This window comes from Carica papaya, chromosome 5 (genome assembly GCF_054855325.1).
Source record: "Carica papaya isolate Zhongbai chromosome 5, ASM5485532v1, whole genome shotgun sequence".
Classification (NCBI taxonomy): domain Eukaryota; kingdom Viridiplantae; phylum Streptophyta; class Magnoliopsida; order Brassicales; family Caricaceae; genus Carica; species Carica papaya.
The window spans coordinates 6,618,538-6,641,268 of NC_142313.1; the positions used below are offsets into that span (position 1 = coordinate 6,618,538).

The window sequence follows — 22,731 nt, forward strand, 5'->3', positions numbered from 1 at the left end:
TTACTCTAAACCTGACTGTTGATTTTTTGGTGATTTGGGTAGATTCAAAATATTTTCAACTTTTTTTTTTTTGTATATAATCTAATATGTTTGAAAATGTAAATATGAAAGAAATATTTTGGATATATTCTCACAATCTCTATGAGATTTACTATCCATCTCTCTATCTCGATCTCCCTTTTAAACTCTTATGTTCTCTTCCGATCTAACTTTCTATCTCTTTCTATTTTTCTCTCCAATCCCTTTATTTCTCATCTCACTCTTCATCTCTTTTTCTAAAATTCAAAACACATATTTTTAATATTTGAACTAGTTATTCAGAATGTGAGACTTATCTTAAAAATTAAATTATTTTGATTTATAGAACATTTATTTTTATTCATTATTCTTAAAAAGAATTATTATTTTCTTAAAAAAAGTACATTATATAATGTACTACCAATAAGTGTAATGGATATCTTACTTCCAAAAGGTAATAGAGATAATTTTATGATGAGTTGATATTAAATCAAGTTCCATAATTGTTTAAACAAATCAAATTACATAATTAGCTATAAGATTAATCCAAATAATAAAGAAGTATGTTTTTTGTTTTAACCATTTGAATTTTTTAATATAATGGTTCAAACTTTAATATTTTATTTAAAGGTCATGATTACGAACTTCACTTTAACGTAGAACTTGATAATTTTTTTTGTATTATGAATTAATGGTAATAAGATTATAATACTTAATTTAATTGGATTAAAATTTTAATTTATTAATGTGTTAGTAGAACTGTGATAACTAAATTTAACATGATCTTGACGAACTTATTATATTTTGAAGTAATCACAACGGGTTAAATACTCAATATATATTTTTTTTTTCCGTACTTTCTAATCAATAAAAGATCTTTAATATACAAAACTGATTTAGTAATAAATTTTACTGGAAAAATCCAAAAGTTTAAGTTGATTTAATTTAATTTATCATCGAATTCGGTCAAAAAATAATTAAATCTCTGACTCATTCATCCCCCAAATAAACAAACCATGATTTTACAATAAAATAGACAACATACTCAAGTGAAGCACAATCCCTACTTACATTGTAAGATTTATTTTGAGATTGGCGCTTACTGTTCTTAAAAAAGTGTTAAAATTATAGTGAAAGATAGCAAAGATTTATGCTCACAAACAATTCCAACTCCAACTTAATTGAAATTAATTTGTTACACTTCAATTCTCTTAATTTTCAAGGAAACATATAATTAAATACATTTTACAGTAATTCCATAATTACTAATTATTACACTCTGGTATTAAATCCATAACGTAATGCATTCATATTAATAAATGAACATATTGTTGAGAGCATATCGTTGAACTCTTTGCTCCAGATCCAGAATGATAATTGGACTTTTTCTATCTTCTGGTGGTTTCTCTCTTTCTTTCTGAAACACTCAGTGATTTGCATCTAAACAATGAATCCTGAGAGTGCTTACTCTTGAAAGATCTCATACAATAATACTGTGTGATCTAAAAAGAATGTTAACAAAAAGCATCTGAGCAAAAAAGACTTATTCTGAACCAGCTACATATCATTCTTGAGATATTTTACTCAGATCAATCATAAACTGAAACAATTATCCCTATATATACAACCCTCCAAAAAATGGAGGTGAACAGTCCAGATGGGGAGGGTTAAGCAACACATCTTTACATTTTCCTTCAACAATGGCCCTGCCCCTCATTCCACCCCCACCACCCAAACCCCTCTCTCAAAATTAAAAGAAAAATATATTAAGAAAAAATGACAAATGTCCCTCTCAACCAAGTGCCCTTCACCCTAGCAGAGTCAAGAAAGGCAAGCTAAGCACAAGGCTGATCCTTGTCGCCAATCATGAGAAACAATGATACATTAAAGTATTACCTGTTGAGGGATTTGCTCATTGTAGGCCAAATCAAAAATTGGAGGTTAACCTAAAATCAGCTGTCATCATCCACAGCACCAATATATGTGAGGTCTGTTCGTCTCACCCTTACAGCCCCTTTCAACCAACTGGAAGCTCGAAGGTTACCATGGTCAGCGCTGCCAATTACAGCAGCATTACTTGATGGGCCTGAACCTGCTGCATCTTCCAAGAGTGTCCATGGGTCAATTTCCATCTCAGAATCTTGTTGCAATGGCACTTGCTTTGACTTCACTTGCATGTTAGCAGAAGATCTTGCTAAATGAGCTGAACCTTTTTGGGGTGCATTTGAATTTCCAGTGTAAAACGTAGGAGCTGAAACATTGGATTGAAGTGAAGCAAGAGCACCAAGTGGAACAGATGGCAGCTGGCAAGAGATAGAACACCGTACAGAAGGAAGTAGTATCGGCATGGCAGCTTGGATTCGCCATCTAATCTTGTCAGGCAAATGCATTCGCTCTAAATCGTTCTGCATTCAACAGGACAAAAAATCTATATTTGAGAAATAGCACAATCAACAATAACCTCCATAAGTAGTCCATTTACTACCACACAAGTGATTGATTATGCTTGTCAAGAAACAATAATGTCAGATCTGTATCGGCATATTAGCACAACTGTTTTCTCCTAATCTGAGAAGAAAGCTTATGCAAACAGACCTTCTGAAGTTGTCTAGTAAAATCCAGAGTTGTAAAGAAACTATGGTGTCAGAACTATCCATCTTCATTAACTGATTGTGATATAGGAAGGAAACTACAACTAAACACCCAATTCAAATGCCTGATCAATAAAAGTTTTGATTCGCAACATCACCTTCCACAATGCCAACAAGATTAGTATTAATAAATAAGAAAAGAACCTTCAACTTAGCAACTATATCAAAGCTCGTGATTATGGGATCAAAACTAGCGAGAAGATAAATTTGTCACAAGAAACCGCCATCTTAATCATCTAGAAAACTACCATGCAGGACAGTGTATATTTGTAATTTATGACTAGACTATTTTCCAAAATGAACCAGTTATTAACCTTTCTAAGCTTAATACTTCGTCTTCCTAACCAGGCCTTTCCATCGCAGAACATCAAACTCTTGCCAGCAAAACATAACTTCAATAAAGAAAAGAAAAAAAGAAAACCTTCTTAACTCTCAGAAACCAAACTTGTCTCACAATTTTAGCAAATCATCACAAGGCAGAACTCTTAGACTTTTCTCAATTCTCTTCAAAATATCACAAATAAAATGTAGTCAAATCTGAGGAAGTAAGGCTTTCAAAAGCCAATTTCTTGAGCCATAATTAATCTGCTAAATATTCCCAGAATATACAACTAATGTAAAGCTAACTCTATCAGTTACACAAAGAGCTAAAATCTATAGGTTTTATATTGAAGAACACAAACCTGCAAACTCTCTGCTACTTCACGATCAAATGCTGAGAAATCTTTAGAAGATTCAGTGGTTGATTTTGAAGCATGCTTTGACTTTAGCCAACTTGGCTGGCAACTGCTCAACAAGCCATGCAAAATTAACAAAAACCGATCAAAAAGACTTTCACCATACACATCTGCGGATGCAGATGAAGGGTCCATTGGCGACTCCACCTCCCTCTTTGTCATATAGTTGTATACTGGATAGAAGGATAGATTTGCATCCTCATACACAACCCGATTGCCAAGGAGACGAATTATTACAGTGGCAAGCATGTGCCTCATGTTACGCCCTGAAGGCTCCCTGAAAAACAGAACATCTGAAACTTAGACAAAACAGGCGTATCAAAAGTTCATGGAAATAGGTTTCTCTTTTTCTACTGAGCATATCCATAAACTGAGTTAAATATAAAAAGACAAGCCGCAACAGAGTAGAACAATTAATAAAGGACAACTCTTGTTTGTCAGAGATTTCATAAAGAGAACCAGTGGTAATTTAATTACCCATCTGCACATATAACGGGAAGCAATCTAAGTAAAAATTGCAATCGCAATGACATAGAGGATCGCAAAGCTGAAGAGGATGGTGGGCCAGAGTCTGGTACTCCTGCTGCTGGTCGTCTGGCCAATCCAGGACTGCTACCTCTGATGCCCTTGCGATTACTCCCTTTACTTGCAGGACCTTCAATTCCAGATGGAGCTGCTCCAGTCTGTTTTGTTGCCCCACGAGTAACTGCATTTATTTGCTGCTCAATGCTATTCAACTGCTTGATTAAGTCATTTGCAAATGTATTGCGGGAATCATCGGAGCTTTGATCTATGCAAGGAAGAATTAAGTCAATGAGAGCCCTCTCAGTCACAAGCTGCTGGCTGACATTGGAACATTCAACATCAAATGTTTGAGAGGACCCCTTGCCAAACCTTTTCGAGTCCATGGCCTCTTCGACCACTTCGCCTTCTTCAAGAGAAGTGATTTCCAACTTCTTCTTCTCTCCCCTGTTTGCTACACAGTCAATGCCAGAACTGGACCAGCCCCAAGGCTTCCAATATTGTGCTTTAGTTGGAAGACTTTTACTCTCAGCAATATTTACAAGCCTTTGTCTGATTGTTTTCCGACCAAAAAGAACATCTTCACCCTGTAGGAACCATTTAGCCTGCATCAACACCGAATCCTCTAGTGACCTGCCGAAAAGATGAAACACCTCTGAAAAAAGAGGAACAGCATCAGGTCTGACCAATAACCTTGTCAGGACAATCTCAACAAAATTGTTCTCATTCTCAGAAGCAGCAGCTTTTTCGGGGCTGGGTGAAGAAGAACGGATAGCATCCAATATGGAAATATCATGATTATCAAGTTTCTCAATGAGGGCTTGTTCATTTAAAAGAAGCCTGAGCTCAACCCACTGCCAATGAAATTTTGCAGGCTGCAACGTATCTAACACGTGTACGAGCTTATCAAAAAGCTTCGTTTCACTCTCTGCATGTTGACTTTTAGCTTCACCATGTCCACTAACTCGATTACTTTCATGTCCACTAACTCGATTACTTTCATCTGCAGTATATATAGAAGATGGCATTTTACAATCAATCAAGGCATTCAGGAAAAGACGCGCCCGGAGAGGAACAAAGGCTGTCGATTTCACGTGCATGTCCAAGCCATTTAGCTCCAGCATCATTGCGAAGTCAGCATCAGTAGAATCTGCAGCAACAATATCATAAAGCCCCCTAGTATCTCTCATGCACACATCACGAAAAGGTAGGTGCTTTATGGCATCACAAATGGCCAGTGTTAAAGACTGATACAACTGATGGATGTCTTCCCGAGTCCCAAGGTTACTGTCCAAAATGAACCGCCTCCATAAAACAAATCCAAATATTGAGTATGCTGGTGGAAAGACCAAGTTGAGAGGAAGCATCCGCTGCATCCTTGAGAGAGCTACTATAGCAGGCTCACCCAAAAGTTCCACAACCAGTCCCTCAGAAACAGTTCTACAGTTCCCGATGAGCAGTCGAAACCAATGCACATAAACTTCAGTTGAGATCTCCACTTTAAAAGCCCCTATTGAGCGAGCATTACCATTAGAGTTGGATTTTGTACTCCTTACGAACTGAATGATATCTAAACCTTCCTTTAATCTTAAGATTGTCACCATTCTCTCCAGGGTGGTAACACCATTAGTTATCACCCCAATGACAAGTGCCGAAACAGCAGCAGCGACTTTAGTTGCTCTCCCAAGTGCTAATTTTGCTGAATTGTTTATATCACTAGACAAATTTGGATTTGAATCATACGAATCAGTAGACAATTGAAATTGGCCTCGGGAAGCCTTTCCAGGAGCAAAGACTCCAGAAAGAGCAGAGGAAGCTTCTGTTGCAAGAGCTATCTCAAATACTCGACTTTGACGCTCGCCAAGTGCTTCCTTAAGTAGGCAAAGGCAGGTTATATGGATACGCAAAATGCGCCTACCAAAGTTTAATGAATTTGCACCTGATGGATGATTTGAATAGTTACTTCCCGCCACAAAATCCAGCATCTTTGCAGTTGCTGGGCCTACATTATTAATAATGGCAGAAACAGCTGAAGACACCAAAGATGGATCCCCTTCTTGGGCAGCACCCCCAGTCTGCCTAAAGCAGTCCATTAATCCCATTATAATATCCTGAGCTATCTGATATCCATCATCCCATTTTTCAATGGCAGGACCTTTTGTTGAACCAGCAGCAAGGAGTTTCCTCTCTTTACCCAACAAATAGCGGAAGGCATCCTCAACATGTCGTTGCACCACCTCTCGCATGCTCAAACCCACTCTAGAAAGTCTTCCACCACTTATCTTTTGACGTAAATAATCATCAGGATCTTCAATTCCTGCTGGAACCCCAAGTGGAAACCCAAAATCTGCATCCATTGCTCGTCCAGGTTCAAGTTCCGAAAGAAGTCTCTTATCACATGCTGCTTTGAAATTCTTCTCCCATTCAATCACACTAGTTATATTGCCATATCTCTTCAATAGACGCCGGGCATAAACTAATGCTGGTGAAGCTGAAAGTCTTCCATTAGAAGCCATAATTGCTGCAGCACGATTCATTGTGGATGACAAAGCTTCAGGAATAAGATTGGCTGCAATAAGTATGTTCTCATACCTGGGCCAAATTACCATCGGGCATATCAAAGAAAAAGAAATGTTTCTTCAGTATCCAATTACCAAATTTATGCAAAGAGTGAAAACTTATTAAGAATGTGAATTTGCAAAAAAATTTCTTCCTAAGACAATAAACATAAATTGGTTAACAGATGCTGGAAAAATTACCTGTGAGTATGACACCACCCTAAACTAAGTACAGCAGAGAAGTAAAAACAGTAATTAACTCTAGAGAGTTCTTTTAAAAGGAAATAGAACCAAATCTTTCTCCATGGTAAATGAAGTCAACTAAATAAGTTGGTATAGGATATTATGCTTCTATGACAAAGCACAAATGAGAGGTTGCCCTTGAAATAACTAGTGTTGTATACAACTCAGAAATTCTATGCACTTTGGATCCTCTTAATCAAAAGAATGAGAATTTCATATAAGTTCAGACAAGGAATTAGATGAATCAAAACCTTTCTACCAGTTCCATTAAAAAAATATTAAGGCTTGAACAGCCTAATCCTAAACTCAACTACATTGTACAAATAAGGGTCAAATGTAATTTTCAATGCTTTTATTATGTTTACACCTACTTCCAATCTCTAAATGAATGAGTAACAATCGCTTTGGTAAGACAAGATAAAGAGATCATCTTATAGAAAGAAAAACAAGTGAAAGCCATCACATAATATACAATAAACAATCTCCAAATATAGCAGAACTAAACCATATCCACAATTCTGAAATTCATTAAATAGGAATGCAACACAGATTAAGATATAATATGATATAACAAAAAAGCGCACCTTCTAAGTGATGATAAAAGAAATGCTTCCCCCACTTCACAAGCATGATTTTCCACATTCCTAGACATCATTAGGAGGTTCCTCCCACTTTGAATAGTAGAATTAGGACCACTAAGAGACTTTGGCAACAACCAAAGAAGAAACTTCACTGCAGATACTAGGTCATCAGAAACATCCATTAGATAGAGTATGGCAGAGAGTTCATCTTCACCAAGTTTCCACTTGACAGAGCTCCTATCATCTATAGGAATGAAAGACCTGCTGAACTGACCAACCTTTGCCACAGTTTTCTCAGCATCCTCAACAAATTGCCGAACCACTGACAATAACCAAACTGTAATCGTCCTTTTCTCTACAAAATGCAGATGCTTTAAAGACCTCCCTATGGAGACAACATCTCCAGAATTAGATGTTTTCATTCCATCCACTGATTTAAGAGTTTCTCCTTCCATTCCTGTCCTATGGTGAGGGCAGTTCACCTTATTATCACATATATGACTTGTAGATGCCCCTTGACTACCTTCAATTCTAGCAGCTTGTAATTGTGCAAGACTTTGGGTTTTCCGTACAGTCTTTTGCCTTCCCCGAGAGGCCTGCTTTGTTGATTTCAGTGGAGGATCAACTTTCAAAGACTCCAAGGACTTAGTTCCCTTCCTCACCCACCATGTATCTTCATCATCAGAAGGAATTGGCGAATGTCCCTGGATGCATGAGCTCTTTTCCTCACTTAGCTTTTGTTTCTTTGCCCTTTTACAATCTTCGCACCCAGGTGTAGCTTCCACCACATCGATCTTGTTGGATACTGACCCAGCAGGCCTCTTAGCACTCCCTTGGGATTCATCCAGTCCTGAGTCTGTTGAAGTAGAAGATGACATTGGAAACTGCAGCAGAACTGAGATAGAAATCTTTAGTTCTTCAACATCTGAACTGCTCTTAACATGCTTAGCAGAAAACTTATTTGATGATGAATGAATGATTTTCCATTGATCAACTGAAGCTGAGGAAGCCTTATCCATTCCAGAGATTGGATTATGCTTTTGCTTCGGAGCTGATAAATTCAAATTATCTGCATTTTTGTGCTGATCAACTAGAAGCTCTCTGAGGACAATCCGACGTTCATTTGAGTATATATGAACAGCGTCTGAAAGTTGTGACCCTTCGGCAATTCTTGCTTCTTCCAAAGTGTCATGTATAAATTGCCCAGGCAGTTGCTTCAAGATTCTATAGTGTCTTCTCCTCCTTTCAAGATCAACAACAGGTCCATTTGTATCCAGAATCCCACCAACTATCAGCTGTCTCACATATGCCTGGGGGTAAAACAGTCCTGACCGTACGAGTTCAAATATAAGTAGTTGGGCGCGCTTAGCCCCTTCCCCCTTGTGCACTTCATGTTGATCAATCCAACAAACTATGATATCATGTAAAGGACCTGGGCTTTCAAATATATCCGATGAATTAATATTTCTTCCATCCACACCTTTTGTCGAGCTTTTAAGTTCACATGCATTTCCAGCAGAAGTCCGGCCAACAAAATTACTTATTTGACTAATATTTCTTCCAAGGCTAGTGACTCCAAGAGTGCCCTCATTCTTTCTCCATGATGCACTTTGAAGACCTCTAATCTTAAGTTTTAAAAGCTGGATAGCTATGTATACTTGTGAGAAATCTCTTCTACCTGTGAACTTTAGGCCCTGAGGAGCAGCAGTCCGGAAATCCCTAAAATCACAAGTCGCCCACTCGCAAAGGAAAAATACAGAGCAAATTAATGACCTGCCCACAGTCCCAATCCACTTCAACGATGACCTTAAGCACGGGCTAACTTCAGCAATCCAAGCTCCATCCACAGGTCTATCACAGAGATCCTCAAAGAGATGCCTGTAAGCCCCTCGGATGTCTCCCTGCAAAAGAGCTTTATCCAAGGCCTGCACAGCTTTAGCCACACTATGTTGAGGATATCCAGCACTTGCCCCCTTTGCAAGATTATCTGCGCTTCTTTGAATAGTTGAGACAACATGACTAAAGGACAGGGACTGATACTGGGCATCAACTCCTCTACTAGGAAATGCAGAAGCAACTTCTGTTGAATGATTTCTTATCTTTCCATGGTCCTCAGATGCCTTTGATGCAAAATTACCATCATTTACACCATAAGAAACAACACAAGGTGGTAAAGGGAAGCAGTCCAAAGCAACAAAAGTATCTGGTAGAGCCAATATCAAGTAGCGAAGCATCTCAACCAGTGCAGAAATTGTGTACGCCCTCCGTGAATTATCAACTAGATCAGATCCACCAGGAGAAGGTTCTCGGATGAAACGAACAGCTATTCCCACTAGACTGCGTACATATGTCTGAGAAAGAACAATGGTCTCTAGGACACCATATATAATTGGCAATAGTAACTGCAAGATGTCAAGCATTTCTTTTTCCTACAAAAACACAAACATAATAATAAGAAAACAAAGAAAAAAATGAAAGACCGCATGCTTGAAAACACTCTCCATCATTGTGGAACTACATCAGTCATTTCTTACCCCAAAGAGAAAACAATAAGTAAATAAAATAACAACAATGAATCAGAAACATTTTTTTTTAAATACAAAGTGAAAAGTATATTACTATGAGCACCAAGGGGGTGCAACCCATGTACAAATTTACAAAGCATTTATTGCAGCAAAAAGGCTTCTAAATTCCTCCTTTACCAATGGAGGGTGACCCAACAACAATGAATCAAAAACATAATACCTGTAATTGGTTCAGAACCCAATCAATGATAAGAGAAGGAAGAATAAGCCCTCCGGCATGGTGCCACTGCAGGAGCCGCACCACATACCACCACTTAAAATGTAGGGAAGGCTCCTCGCCATCAAGAACTGTCGATGTTGGATGATTCCTTTGTGGTACTGATCCAGCATAAGGAATTTGTGGTGATCGATCTCTATTGTGTGGAGTAGAATGTGGAATACTTCTCGAGGAAAATTCATCCACAAGGTATTGCAAGTAATCAATAACATCTTTAGTCCAGAGCTCAGTGCGAGAAAAATGAGTCTTGTCAGGCACTCCAGAAGAAATAGCAGCAGAACCAGGGCGGACCTGCAAAATAGAAATGTAATCTGACACCTTACAATATTAAAGATAGCCAACTAAAATAAAGTCAATATTGAAGTATTGTTACCAATACTTATGAAGCATACCTGATTAAGGTAAGTTACTTTTATAAACCAAGTTGCTCTCAGAAGTGGAACATTGTTCCTGATAAGAACTTCAAATAATGATTTCCTCCTATATCCATGGGGAACATGATCAGCCAAAGATCGCAACCGCTTATGTTGTTGTGATAAACCCTAAGAAAAGCAAACAAAGTTATATTAGAAATATATATATATTTAAAATGCATGAAGATTTAAATCGAAGCTCATCTCACTTTTCTAGGTTTTCCCTATGATCAAAGGAAACGTAACAACTGCAAGCAATTCTGATACATAACCACTTTTTTATGGTAAATCAAATTTTACAATTGACCAAACCAGATAAAATGACACCTAGCTAAACATTGCACCTTCTATCGCAAGTCAAATAATGCTTTAGAAATTATCTTAATCAAAGACTACCAATTAGGCCAATGTTAGGAGAGAAACCTTCTAAACCTTGCACTCTGAAAATATAAGTAGCAAACTAATTTTCATATTTATAATATCAAATTCTTAATATTTTCATTTCATTGTTTGGCATCTTCATAGTTGCCTGGAAGAAGTTATCATAAGAGTCAAAAGTTCCAAATGTCTTTATTGTCCCATTACATAATTAGAGGCCAAGTACAGTAAATAAGAAAATACCATGAACTGCCATTTAACACTTGTGCAAGTGTTTTCCGATGAAAGAACAATTATGCAACTTAACAGTGTATACTTCTATCAAACATCTTTCAATCAATACTAATGCTGATCTCAGCAGAACATTAAATACCTCAACCCACTTCTTCTTAAAGTCTTCCCCACATGCCTTTTGTTCAGGAAAGGCTCCAGGTTTAGTTACAAGTGAACCAGAAAGAGGAACACCATAGACCTGACCAGCCTGTTACAATAAGAATAATTTAAATTCTCCAACTCCAAAAGAACATCAGCACCAGAAAAAATGAAACAGTAAATAAATAAACCTCAATAGAAGAGATACATCACCTTACGCTTTTGTGCACGAGACTCGTTAATAGCTCTAAGACATTTTCTGATAGCCTACAGAAGAGAGCAACAAACAACATCTCATGCCAGTCACGGAGTAATTTTCTCATGCAATCAAACATAAAACAGGTGCAGATAAGCTTCACAAGCCAACCGATTTACCTCTTTGCACTTTAGAACAACAGGCTTATTGAAAGCTTGAACCTGGGATAGTGATATCTCTCTGGCTTCCTGAAAGAAAATGTTGTTGGGTAATGACAATATATTGAAACCTAAAAAACATGTTTTAAATGACAACCATATTTTGATAATTTTAACACCCACTCCAGGCAAAGTCCCAAACTAGTATCATTTGGAGACACATAACCTCCAAGTAGCTGTCACTTGTTATTCTAAACATAAAGGAACCCATACCCCAGAAGGTACAACAGGAATAAGGCCACCAACCAGAACTAAGGGCATGAATAAAAGCACAAAACTTTATATAAACTGAAAAGGAGCTAAGGTTTCTTCAAAAGAAACATTAAATTAAGAATATATTCAAGTGAAATTCATATGCCCACAGTGATAAACCAAGTTATAAATGAAGAAATATTGATATAATGACCACCAATATGTAGAATTACAGGCATGCCCACAAATGTCGCCATTTCAGCAAGTAACTAGTTTTAGTTGATTCTAGAATGTACCTCAATTCCTTCAACAGTTTCCCTGTATCCAAACTGCACATATTCTCTATTCAGAGTCTCCTCGGGACAATTTGGAGTCTGGGGATGGAAGTCAGGTGGACCAAGTCTACAAATGGTACAATGACAAACAGTTGATATTAGAGGGCCTAGCCAAGAGTATTAAAGGATGACAAGCAACTCCTCTTTAGAAAATAACAGAAAGAAAATTCAGATATTAGCTTTATAAAGTTCAAGTTAAACAGAAGTGTGCGTCAATCACTTCATACTATCACTATATTTGGATCAAGGGAAATGAGGGCATGCATGAAGAAAGTAAGAGAATCATCCACCTTTTCCCATATTAGAGCAAACACAAGAAAACAAAAAGATGGGGGAAGGTGAAGATCAGTCTCCCCACCTCTTAATTAAACTCCAATTTCTTTTTCCATTTTCCAAATTGTGGAAAATGAGGAAAAGGACAAGATAATAACTTCTAGTGATAAATTGTCTATATTCAAAGTTGCCTAATTATAACAGGACTCATGGTAATCTATTCCTTGTATCTTCACACCTAAAATTAGAACAAAAAGTTATAAGAATCTTTTCAGTTCTTTTCCTCCCTCAAACTTTAGTTATTCTAGGAAGAGAAAAATTTTCCTTTTCTTCCATTCGAAAACCTTTTGTTTCCTTTCCTTTACAAGTTTCTATTTAAACATAGTGCAATCATTTATTTTGGAGAGCGGGAGGAAGACAAGAGGAGAAAGTATGGAACATAACATAATAGCATGCAATTATATGGAAATGTAAAGCATTTTATTTACTTTGTTGAGGAGTAAAATGGAAATGAGGATTAAACAGTTTAAAAGTGAGAAAGAAAAAACGAAAGACAATGGCGGAGTTACTGATATTTAAACAGAATGTTGTGTTTCCAAGAAACTATTACATGTGAACCCGTTATCACAATAAAATACAACTTACTTCCGCGTATGCCAACCATTCTCTCCCAAATTGGATGGGAAGAATTTTTTGACATTAGAAGCAAATGACGAGGAAATTCAACCCCCCCGCAGAAACCCAGAAAAAGAAAAAAAAAATCCCTCCACAGTACACTGCTAAAAACTCTACCAAAGAACTTAACATGTTAGCTTCCTAAATTTCAATTCCTTTTTGTCTCCCTCCCCCTTCCCAAAGATGTAACTAAACTAATAGTATTCTATTGCAGAATTACCGAGAATTTAGAGGTTCCTTCTCGCACTTCAATTTGTATGCGGTTAATGGAGATGATCTCCTGCAAAAAAAGGAAAAAGAAAACATTAAATGGTCATTAAGAATCATTAAATAATTTCATTTTAAAAATGTCAATGCTAAAAAATAAAAGGCATCTGTTTGTCACAGTATTAGAATGAAAAAGATCATGCCAACTCCTTAGCAACATATCAGTAATAATAAGCACGCAGCCAATGTGCAACCTAACCCAACAGTAAGATAAACAAAGGTGTCTCTTTTCAAAAGGATAAAAAGAGATAAAGAAGTTCTGGAATCCAAATACAAGTAAAAACCAGTTTCATGAGTTTCACCATTCTTATTAACCATTTTGCATAGCTACCAATTGTTGACAAGTACAAACAATCAAAATATAGTATTACAGTCCCACAATATCCACATACAAATATGTTCATTCCAAAATGCAGATGACGGAATCCATACCACTGCATTTCCCAGATACTTCCAAAAGCAATATCAATAACCATATCAAGCACACAACATCCAATAACACTGCTGCAATCAGTGGGAAACAAATTGGAAATTCAAAAAATGAAATGACCCAAGAAATACCGGAGTGACAGAGCTTCTAAAAATATTAAATTAACAAGGGAGAGGAGATCAGAAGTTCATTATTAGCACATACACAGGAAGGCCAAGAATAACTTGAAATAAGCACATACCTAGAATTTAGGGGGAAATTAGCTGAGATTGAAGAGGAATCAGGTCGTGGTCCATCCCTGGTTGATGGCACACCTATTGCACTGTTATTCACTGCACTAGTGCAGCTGGCAGCATGATACCTTTGCATTTCTCCAAACAATCACCGGCATACTGTTTCTGACATCAATGCACTACAAAAAACTGTGCAAGCTAAACTGCATTCAGAAAGCATCATTCAATGTCATATCTATAGAAGCCAATCTGTTTTCCCCCATTCCTTTCAGGGTGAGTTGGTGGATCAAAAGAAATTCAAGAAAATCAAGTAATCGAAACAGCCAGCCAACCATAGCTATCTAATCATACAAAATGTAGCATTAAATATCAACTCCCAAATGTTTCCATACATTGTGATTGATGGCTGCATTTGCCCTCAACACCATATACTTAAATTAAACACAGCCCAAGGAGCACTAATTATGCTGCATCGTAAACACACTATCCAGCCTGTCAAAGATAGTGCTGCTATGGTAAGTAAAAACACATCATGGCAAAGCAAAGAGATTAGTTGGTTACAAACCCTTAAAAGAAATCCAACCAAGGAACACTAATTAGTAGCAACAAATTGCACTACCACAGCCAATAAAAGATGATGCTGTGGTAAGTAAAAATATATCATGGTCAAGGGAATAATAAGTTGGTCCCTACTGTTTTGACGTTAGTATGTACAGTGACAATAATCAGGTGCGAAGGAGACAGTTAGAACACACATACCCTTGAATTTTATCCTGGTATTATGTCAATTCAGGAAAAGAGATTAAGAGAATCTGTGCAATAGATGCTAATATCATAAAAATAGCATGGAATTATTTTAAAGAGGATTCTACAACCTAAATATGTTCGCTAATAGTTTAACGATGTTCCACTGAAGCAAAAAAGTCCATCATAAACCATCGCTTGGAAACATATAGTTTTGCATTTTAAAGATTCCCACGCTTCAACCCTGATGTTTCAGGCTAATCATATTAACGTTGCATAATAGTGCCAAAACTAATGGTGAATAGAAAAACTCCATAACTGCACATTCACATGTCTAAAGTGCTGAACTTTACAAGAAAGGAAGACATAGTTTGGAGTTCCCAGTGTGCCGAGCAAACCTAAAGGTATTATCTTTAAGCTCAAAAACTAAAATCACCAAACAAAATTTTTTACATAAATGTGTTAACCAGATGTTCTTAACTGAAAATTTAACTAGCACGAAATGCTACAACTCTCATCATTGAGATTCTCAAACAACCGCCATAAGATGATGCAATAGCAAGCCAGCGCCATAGTTAATCAAACTACTTTGATCTGCGAAATCAAATAACCTCAAAAACGAAACTTTACTCTATCCCCTCCAATCTACACCAAGCAAAGTGACGTGAATCGGCTGATCACTCAAAGAAAAGAAGCAAAAAAAAAAGGAACACTTCACGCCTCGGCCAAGAAAAAAAAATCCACTGAATCATGCAAATTCCAAACACCCATATCCCTTCTTCACACTAGAGACGTGCTGACACGCCGTAACCATCAAATCTATAACCAAAACCAGCAAATTTAAGAAACGAAATAAAAACTAGGGTTTTGTAACGAACTCTAATTCCCAGGCTCCGACCAAAGTGAGCTGCTCGAGATTAGACATCCGAGTAAAGTTTGGTTTTGATGGCAAATTCGTAATTCGAAGCCCAAACTCGATGATACAATTGGCGCTAACAAAGACTCACAGAGGTAGAAAGACAAATACATAAACACATAGAAGAAAAAGAAAAAAAAAAAAAAATGGGGGAGTCAGGCCTACCTTTGGGGAATTGGGGATTTGAAGAAAGTCAAAGAAAGATAACATCTGTATGTAGAGAACGTTTAGAAGGTTATGTGAGGGGGAAACGTGACAAGACGAGACGATACGAGTCTCGAGCTTTGACTCTTTAGCTTGGCTGATGATGACGATGATGCCTCTGTTGCTTCCTGTGCTTTGAATAAAAGAGAAAGCAAGCGATCTACTGGTTAAAATTTATTATTATATCTTTGTTATATGCATTCTTACCCCTCTGATTTCCCATTATGCCCCTACACGTTTTTGGTATTATGTGTGAAATTTTAGAATGCTGCAGCCAAATAGGGTAGGGACAAAATGGGTAGTACAAAAGACCCCGGACACCACAATTAAAGTTGGGAGGAGCCAAATTCTGGGGTAAGTTGGTGCTCATCATGTGCTTTGATTGCCTTGTGAAATTCTATTTAATACGGTGAGAATTTGAAAAAGCCCCCCCACTCTATCTGAAATCTTTGCCATAGTACTACTCTTTTCTAGGGTTATTTTTTAGGTGATTTGTCTTTTTTTTGAGTTCATTTCATAATTTTTTGAAGGACAAACATCTTAACTTGCTCTGGTGAGGGAGTAAGCGTAAGCCAAAAATCTTTAGTACTTTTTATGGTTTTGTATTATTTTATATTAATTATTAACTTTTAAAACAGCTATATGTTGATATGCTTGTAGACATAAGTATGTAGAAGTTTAAGATAAAGTATATTAAAACTATAAGAAAAACAATATAATAATATGTATGACAAAAAATTAAATCAAGACTAGTGCAGGATTTCAATATCTGTAATATTTTAATGTATTTTGTTTGCAAAATCAAATTGGCAAATCATGAACAATGAATGCTTAAAAGTCAGTAAAATTTCTTAAAATAAGATATTTCGTAAATTCTTCTATTCTAGAGGTTAGGTTGGAATATCAACCTAATTGCATTCAGAGAAGCATGTTAATAAGTTGTAATGACATTGAATATAATTTAAGGCAATTAGTTAAAAATGATCTTAAAATTTATGTACGGTTTTAAACCAATCTAACTCTTGTATTGTTATTTTTGTCTTTTCCTTACATCATAACTAATTTAGATGTAAAATAAAATTTTCATGTAACCAACCTTAAGGTCGCTCGATTTCTCTAGTTTATCGATCATGTATAATAGTATATTTATCTACATAAATATTTATAAAAATAAGATTTGTCGGTTAGTTTAACCTAGTAATTCACTTATATAAGTATAATAAACTAATAACAGAAATAGCTACCTAGTCAATGATAGACCAATTATTTTACTCTTTTTTTTTTACTAGATATTCACTAGTTGTAAAGTTTTTTACATATGTTATCTCATATATTCTTCTTTTATAGAGAATAGATTATAAAATTAATTTATTTATATTCGAAGAAGCATATTGATAAGTTGTAATGATATTGAAGATGGACTGAGGTAATAAGTTAAAAATGAGTTTAAGATTCATATATGGTCTGAAACCAATCTAGTTCTTTCATTATTGTCTTTGTTTTCTTCTTAAATTATAACTAATTTGCTATAAAATAAAATTTTTACATAACCAACCTTAAAGTCACTTGATTTCTAACTTATCGGTCATGTATAATAGGGTATTTATCCACATATATATTTATAAAAATAATATTTGTCTGTTAATCTAGCATAATAACTAACTTATATAATTATAGTAAACTAATAAGGTGAATAGTGAACTGGTTAATGATAGACCAATTACTTTATCTTTTTTGACTATATATTTACTAGTTGTAAAGTTTCTTACGTAACTTATCTCATATATTCTTCTTTTACAGATAATAATCTATTTATGTTCGAAGGAGCATGTTGATAGGTTGTAATAATATTGAAGATGGATTAAGGTGGTAAGTTAAAAATGATTTTAAGATTCATATATAGTCTGAAATCAATCTAGTTTTCTATTATTATTTTTGTTTTCTCCTTAAATTATAACTAATTTAGATATGAAATAAAATTTTCATATTATCAACCTTAAGGTCACTTGATTTCTACCTTATCGTTAATGTATCATAGGGTATTTATCCATATAAATATTTATAAAAATAAGATTTATCTATTAATCTAACGTAGTAATTAACTTACATAATTACAGTAAACTAATAAGGTGAATAGTGACGTAATTAATGATAGATCAATTACTTAGCCTTTTTTGACTGGATATTTACTAGTTGTAAAGTTTCTTACGTGAGTTATCTCATACATTCTTCTTTTACAGAGAATAGATTGAAAATTTCACCTATTTATGTTCGAAGAAGCATGTTGATAGGTTGTAATGATATTGAAAATGGATTAAAGTGGTAAGTTAAAAATGATTTTAAGATTCATATATATTGTGAAACCAATCTAGTTCTTGCATTACTGTCTTTGTTTTCTCCTTAAATTATAACTAATTTAGATGTAAAATAAAATTTTCATGTAATCAACCTTAAGGTCACTTGGTTTCTAGCTTACCGGTCATGTATAAATAGGGTATTTATCCACATAAATATTTATAAAAATAAGATTTGTTTGTTAATCTAACATAGTAATTAACTTATATAATTATAGTAAACTAATAAGATGAATAGTAACATAATTAATGATAGACCAATTACTTTACCTTTTTTGATTGGATATTTACTAGTTATAATATTTTTTACGTAAGTTATTTCATATATTCTTCTTTTATAGAGAATATATTGAAAAATTAACCTATTTATATTCGAAGAAATATGTTGATAGGTTGTCATGATATTGAAGATAGATTAAGGTGGTAAGTTAGAAATGGTCTTAAGATTCATATATAGTGCGAAACCAATCTAGTTCTTGCATTAATGTCTTCGTTTCTCCTTAAATTATAACTAATTTAGATGTAAAATAAATTTTCATGTAATCAACCTTAAGTTCACTTAGTTTCTAGCTTAACGATCATGTATAATATGCTATTTATCCACATAAATATTTATAAAAATAAGATTTATTTGTTAGTCTAGCGTAGTAATTAACTTATATAATTATAGTAAACTAATAAAGTGAATAGTGAACTACTTAATGATAAACCAATTACTTTGTCTTTTTTGACTGGATATTTATCAGTTGTAAAGTTTCTTACATAAGTTATCTCATATATTCTTCTTTTATAGAGAATAGATTGAAAAATTAACCTATTTATGTTTGAAGAAGCATGTTGATAGGATGTAATAATATTGAGGATGGATTAAGGTGGTAAGTTAAAAATGATCTTAAGATTTATATGTGGTACGAAACCAATTTAGTTCTTGCATTATTATCTTTATTTTCTCTTTAAATTATAACTAAATTTAGACGTGAAATAAAATTTTCATGTAATCAACCTTAAGATCACTTGATTTACAGCTTATCGGTCATGTATAATAGGATATTTATTCACATAAATCTTTATAAAAATAAGATTTGTCTGTTAGTCTAGCGTAATAATTAACTTATATAACTATAATAAACTATAAAGAATAATGACCTAATTAATAATAAACCAATTACTTTGCTTTTTTTTACTGACTATTTAGTAGTTGTAAAGTTTCTTACGTAAATTATCTCATATATTCTTTTTTTATAGAGAATAGATTGAAAAATTAACCTATTTATGTTCGAATAAACATGTTGATATGTTATAATGATATTGAAGATGGATTAAGGTGGTAAGTTAAAAATGGTCTTAAGATTTATATATGGTCTGAAACTAATCTAGTTCTTGCATTATTGTCTTTGTTTTTTTCCTTAAATCATAACTAATTTAGATGTGAAATAAAATTTTCATATAATCAGTCTTAAGGTCACTTGATTTTCAGTTTATCGGTCATGTATAATAGGGTATTTATCTACATAAACATTTATATAAAAAAAATTTATCTATTAGTTTAGCGTAATAATTAACTTATAAAACTATAGTAAACTAATATAGTGAATAATGACTTAGTTAATGATAGATCACTTACTTTACCTTTTTTGACTGGATATTTACTAGTTGTAAAGTTTCTTATGTAAGTTATTTCATATATTATTCTTTTATAGATAATAGATTGAAAAATTAATCTATTTATGTTCGAAGAAGCATATTGATAGATTATAATTATATTGAAGATAGATTAAGGTGATAAGATAAAAATGGTCTTAAGATGCATGTATGGTATGAAACCAACATAGCTCTTGTATTATTGTTTTTGTTTTTTTCCTTAAACCATAACTACTTTGAATGTGAAATAAAATTATCATGTAATCAACCCAATATCACATAGTTTCTAGTTTATAGATCATGTATAATAGAGCATAAATATAATAATATAGTTCATAAATATATTTTCATTATCTACGTAAATATTTATAAGAACAACATTTGTTTATTAGACTAGTATAGTTATTAACCTATATAACTATAGTAAACAAATAAGGTGAGTGGTGACCTAGTTAATAATGACAAACCAATTATTTGCTTTTATTTGATTGGATATTTACTACTTGTAAAGTTTATTAATTTAAAGTACTTCATAAATTCTTCTTTTCTAGAGGTTAGGTTAAAAAATTAATCTAGTTATGTTTGAAGAAGTATGTTGATGTGTGGTAATGACATCGAAAATGAATTAAGATGGTAAGTTAAAAATGGTCTTAACATTTACTTATGGTATGAAATATTGTTGTCTTTGATTTCTCCTTAAACTATAACTACTTTGGGTGTGAAATGAAGCTTTCATGTAATCAACATCAGAATCACTTGATTTTCAGTTTATCGGTCATATATAATAAAGTATAAATATGATAACACAGTTCATAAATATATTTCATTTATCAATATAAAAATTTGTAAAAAAAAGATTTTTCTGTTAGCCTAGTATAGTAATTAATTTATATAACGTAGTAAACTAATGAGTTGAGCGGTGACATAATCAATAATGACAAACTAATTATCCAGTTTAATTAGTCAAATAATTATAATGTGATTATTTTGAGATTTATTATCTGATAGTTATTTAATTATTAGATATCTGATGTCTACATCTTTAGGTATAATATGTAAATGTCATCTTTAACTAAATAAGTGTCACTTGTTATTTATTGATATTGATGTGCCATAGTCAAGTTTACAACAATAAGTATAATGAAAAGAGAATTCAAAGTATAATAAATAAGGAAACAAAATAAAAATAGTCATCATCAAAAAGATTAACACTAGTTATTGCACCCCAATTTTGTTAGAGTAAAATAAAAAAAATATATAATAATTAAAATAAATAAATAAAAAATAATAATTGTAATGATAATAATAAAAAGGATTCATGAAATAACAATTGAAAAAGTAAAACAAAATCGAATTTATCCATAGTTGCAGGATTATCATTATTACCATTATATTTATAGTTTCTTTAATTTTGTTACATCTTTACTATTTTATTTTATTATTATTTTATCTTTATTTTATGTTGATGAGAATGTGATTAAATGATTAAAAAAAGAAAAAAATGGTGATGAAATGAAAAAATGAGAAAAGATTAAAAAAAAATAAAAAATAAAAATAAAACAAACCGAGAAAGAAGATGAAAAGAAAAAGATAGATAAGAGTACAAAGAATAGAGATAAAAATCGAAAAAGAAAAAGAAAAAAGAATTTTAAAAAAAGCTCGTAAGAGATATTTGGTTTTTAGGAGTTCGAACTTTATTTGAGAATAGTTATACTTATTCTTGTCTTATAGATTGAAGTATCAATTTAATTTTTGTACACGTGATACTAGGTAAATATTTTTTATTTTTGTTTTGTTCATTGATCATGTGTCGTCATTTAAATTGAACATTGACAATATAAATCATATATAATTTGATTTTAATTGAATGATAGAATTTATGTTTTCTTCATTATGAAATCATATTATGTTTAATATGGATCTAAATAAATTCTTAACATATTATAAAATACAATGACAATAACGTTAGTCGAGATATTAGATAATTCGAAATATTTTATTTAATAAACTTCATAATCATTGAATTCTTCTTATTATATTTTGTTTGAGGACTAAAAATTAAGTTAACGAGTTAGTTGTTAAAATGAATTATTTCGTTCAAATTTGGTTATAGCTGTTGGGTTCATATGTTGATGGTAATGAAGAGTTTAACCCTAGCATATATGGAATACTCTTTATTTATTTAGATATATGTTAGTTTGAATTATTCAAGTATTTCTCATTAATTATTAGTGAGGTAGGACACTTCCTTAAGTATGAAAAAAATATGAAAGTTCATAAAAGAAAATAAACTAAGAGAAAAAAGAGATAAAATTTTATTTGGTATAATGACGTGAGTGAAAAAAAAAAAAAAGAGATCTCTAAAGATTATAAAAAATGATTGATCTTTTTTACTTCGTTATATTTTAGATATATCTAAATGTTATATTACTGCATGATTTAAAAATATTTTTAATTAATAAATATCACGATGATATATGAAACAACATTAAGAGTTATATTTTTTTTTATTCTCATTTTAGAAAATTTATGATTTTTAAAAAATGTATATATTAGAATTCAATTTCACTTAATTTATGCACAAAACAAACATATAAAAGCATTGAACCACGTAAGGAATAGGTATTTTTTTCCTATTACATAGACATATATGAAAAATATATATTGAAATTTACATAGATATATATATATATATATATACACACACACGTATTAAATAATAGGAGAATATTTTCCACTATTGTATATATATTTTTCTTACATTTTTCACCTTTAAAC

General features: G+C 33.1%; 1 protein-coding gene across 3 annotated transcripts; it reads right to left on the reverse strand.

The window, feature by feature from the left end:
• Positions 1-1,547: 1,547 nt before the first annotated feature.
• CCT (RNA polymerase II transcription mediator) lies at positions 1,548-16,123 on the reverse strand. Of its 3 annotated transcripts, none has more exons than XM_088219399.1 (13): positions 15,920-16,123; positions 14,103-14,283; positions 13,385-13,444; positions 12,178-12,283; positions 11,651-11,719; positions 11,489-11,542; positions 11,277-11,384; positions 10,505-10,654; positions 10,056-10,403; positions 7,314-9,739; positions 3,884-6,520; positions 3,353-3,683; positions 1,548-2,423 (listed from the first exon to the last, which is right to left on the reverse strand). In XM_088219399.1, the coding sequence occupies exons 2-13, from the start codon at positions 14,228-14,230 to the stop codon at positions 1,971-1,973; spliced, it is 6,870 nt and encodes a 2,289-aa protein (XP_088075525.1). In that variant the 5' UTR covers positions 14,231-14,283; positions 15,920-16,123; the 3' UTR covers positions 1,548-1,970. The 3 variants fall into 3 exon arrangements, with proteins under 3 accessions (XP_088075525.1, XP_088075523.1, XP_088075524.1); XM_088219397.1 differs by having other exon boundaries at positions 14,103-14,297; XM_088219398.1 differs by lacking the exon at positions 15,920-16,123 and adding an exon at positions 15,717-15,890 and having other exon boundaries at positions 14,103-14,297.
• Positions 16,124-22,731: the final 6,608 nt, after the last annotated feature.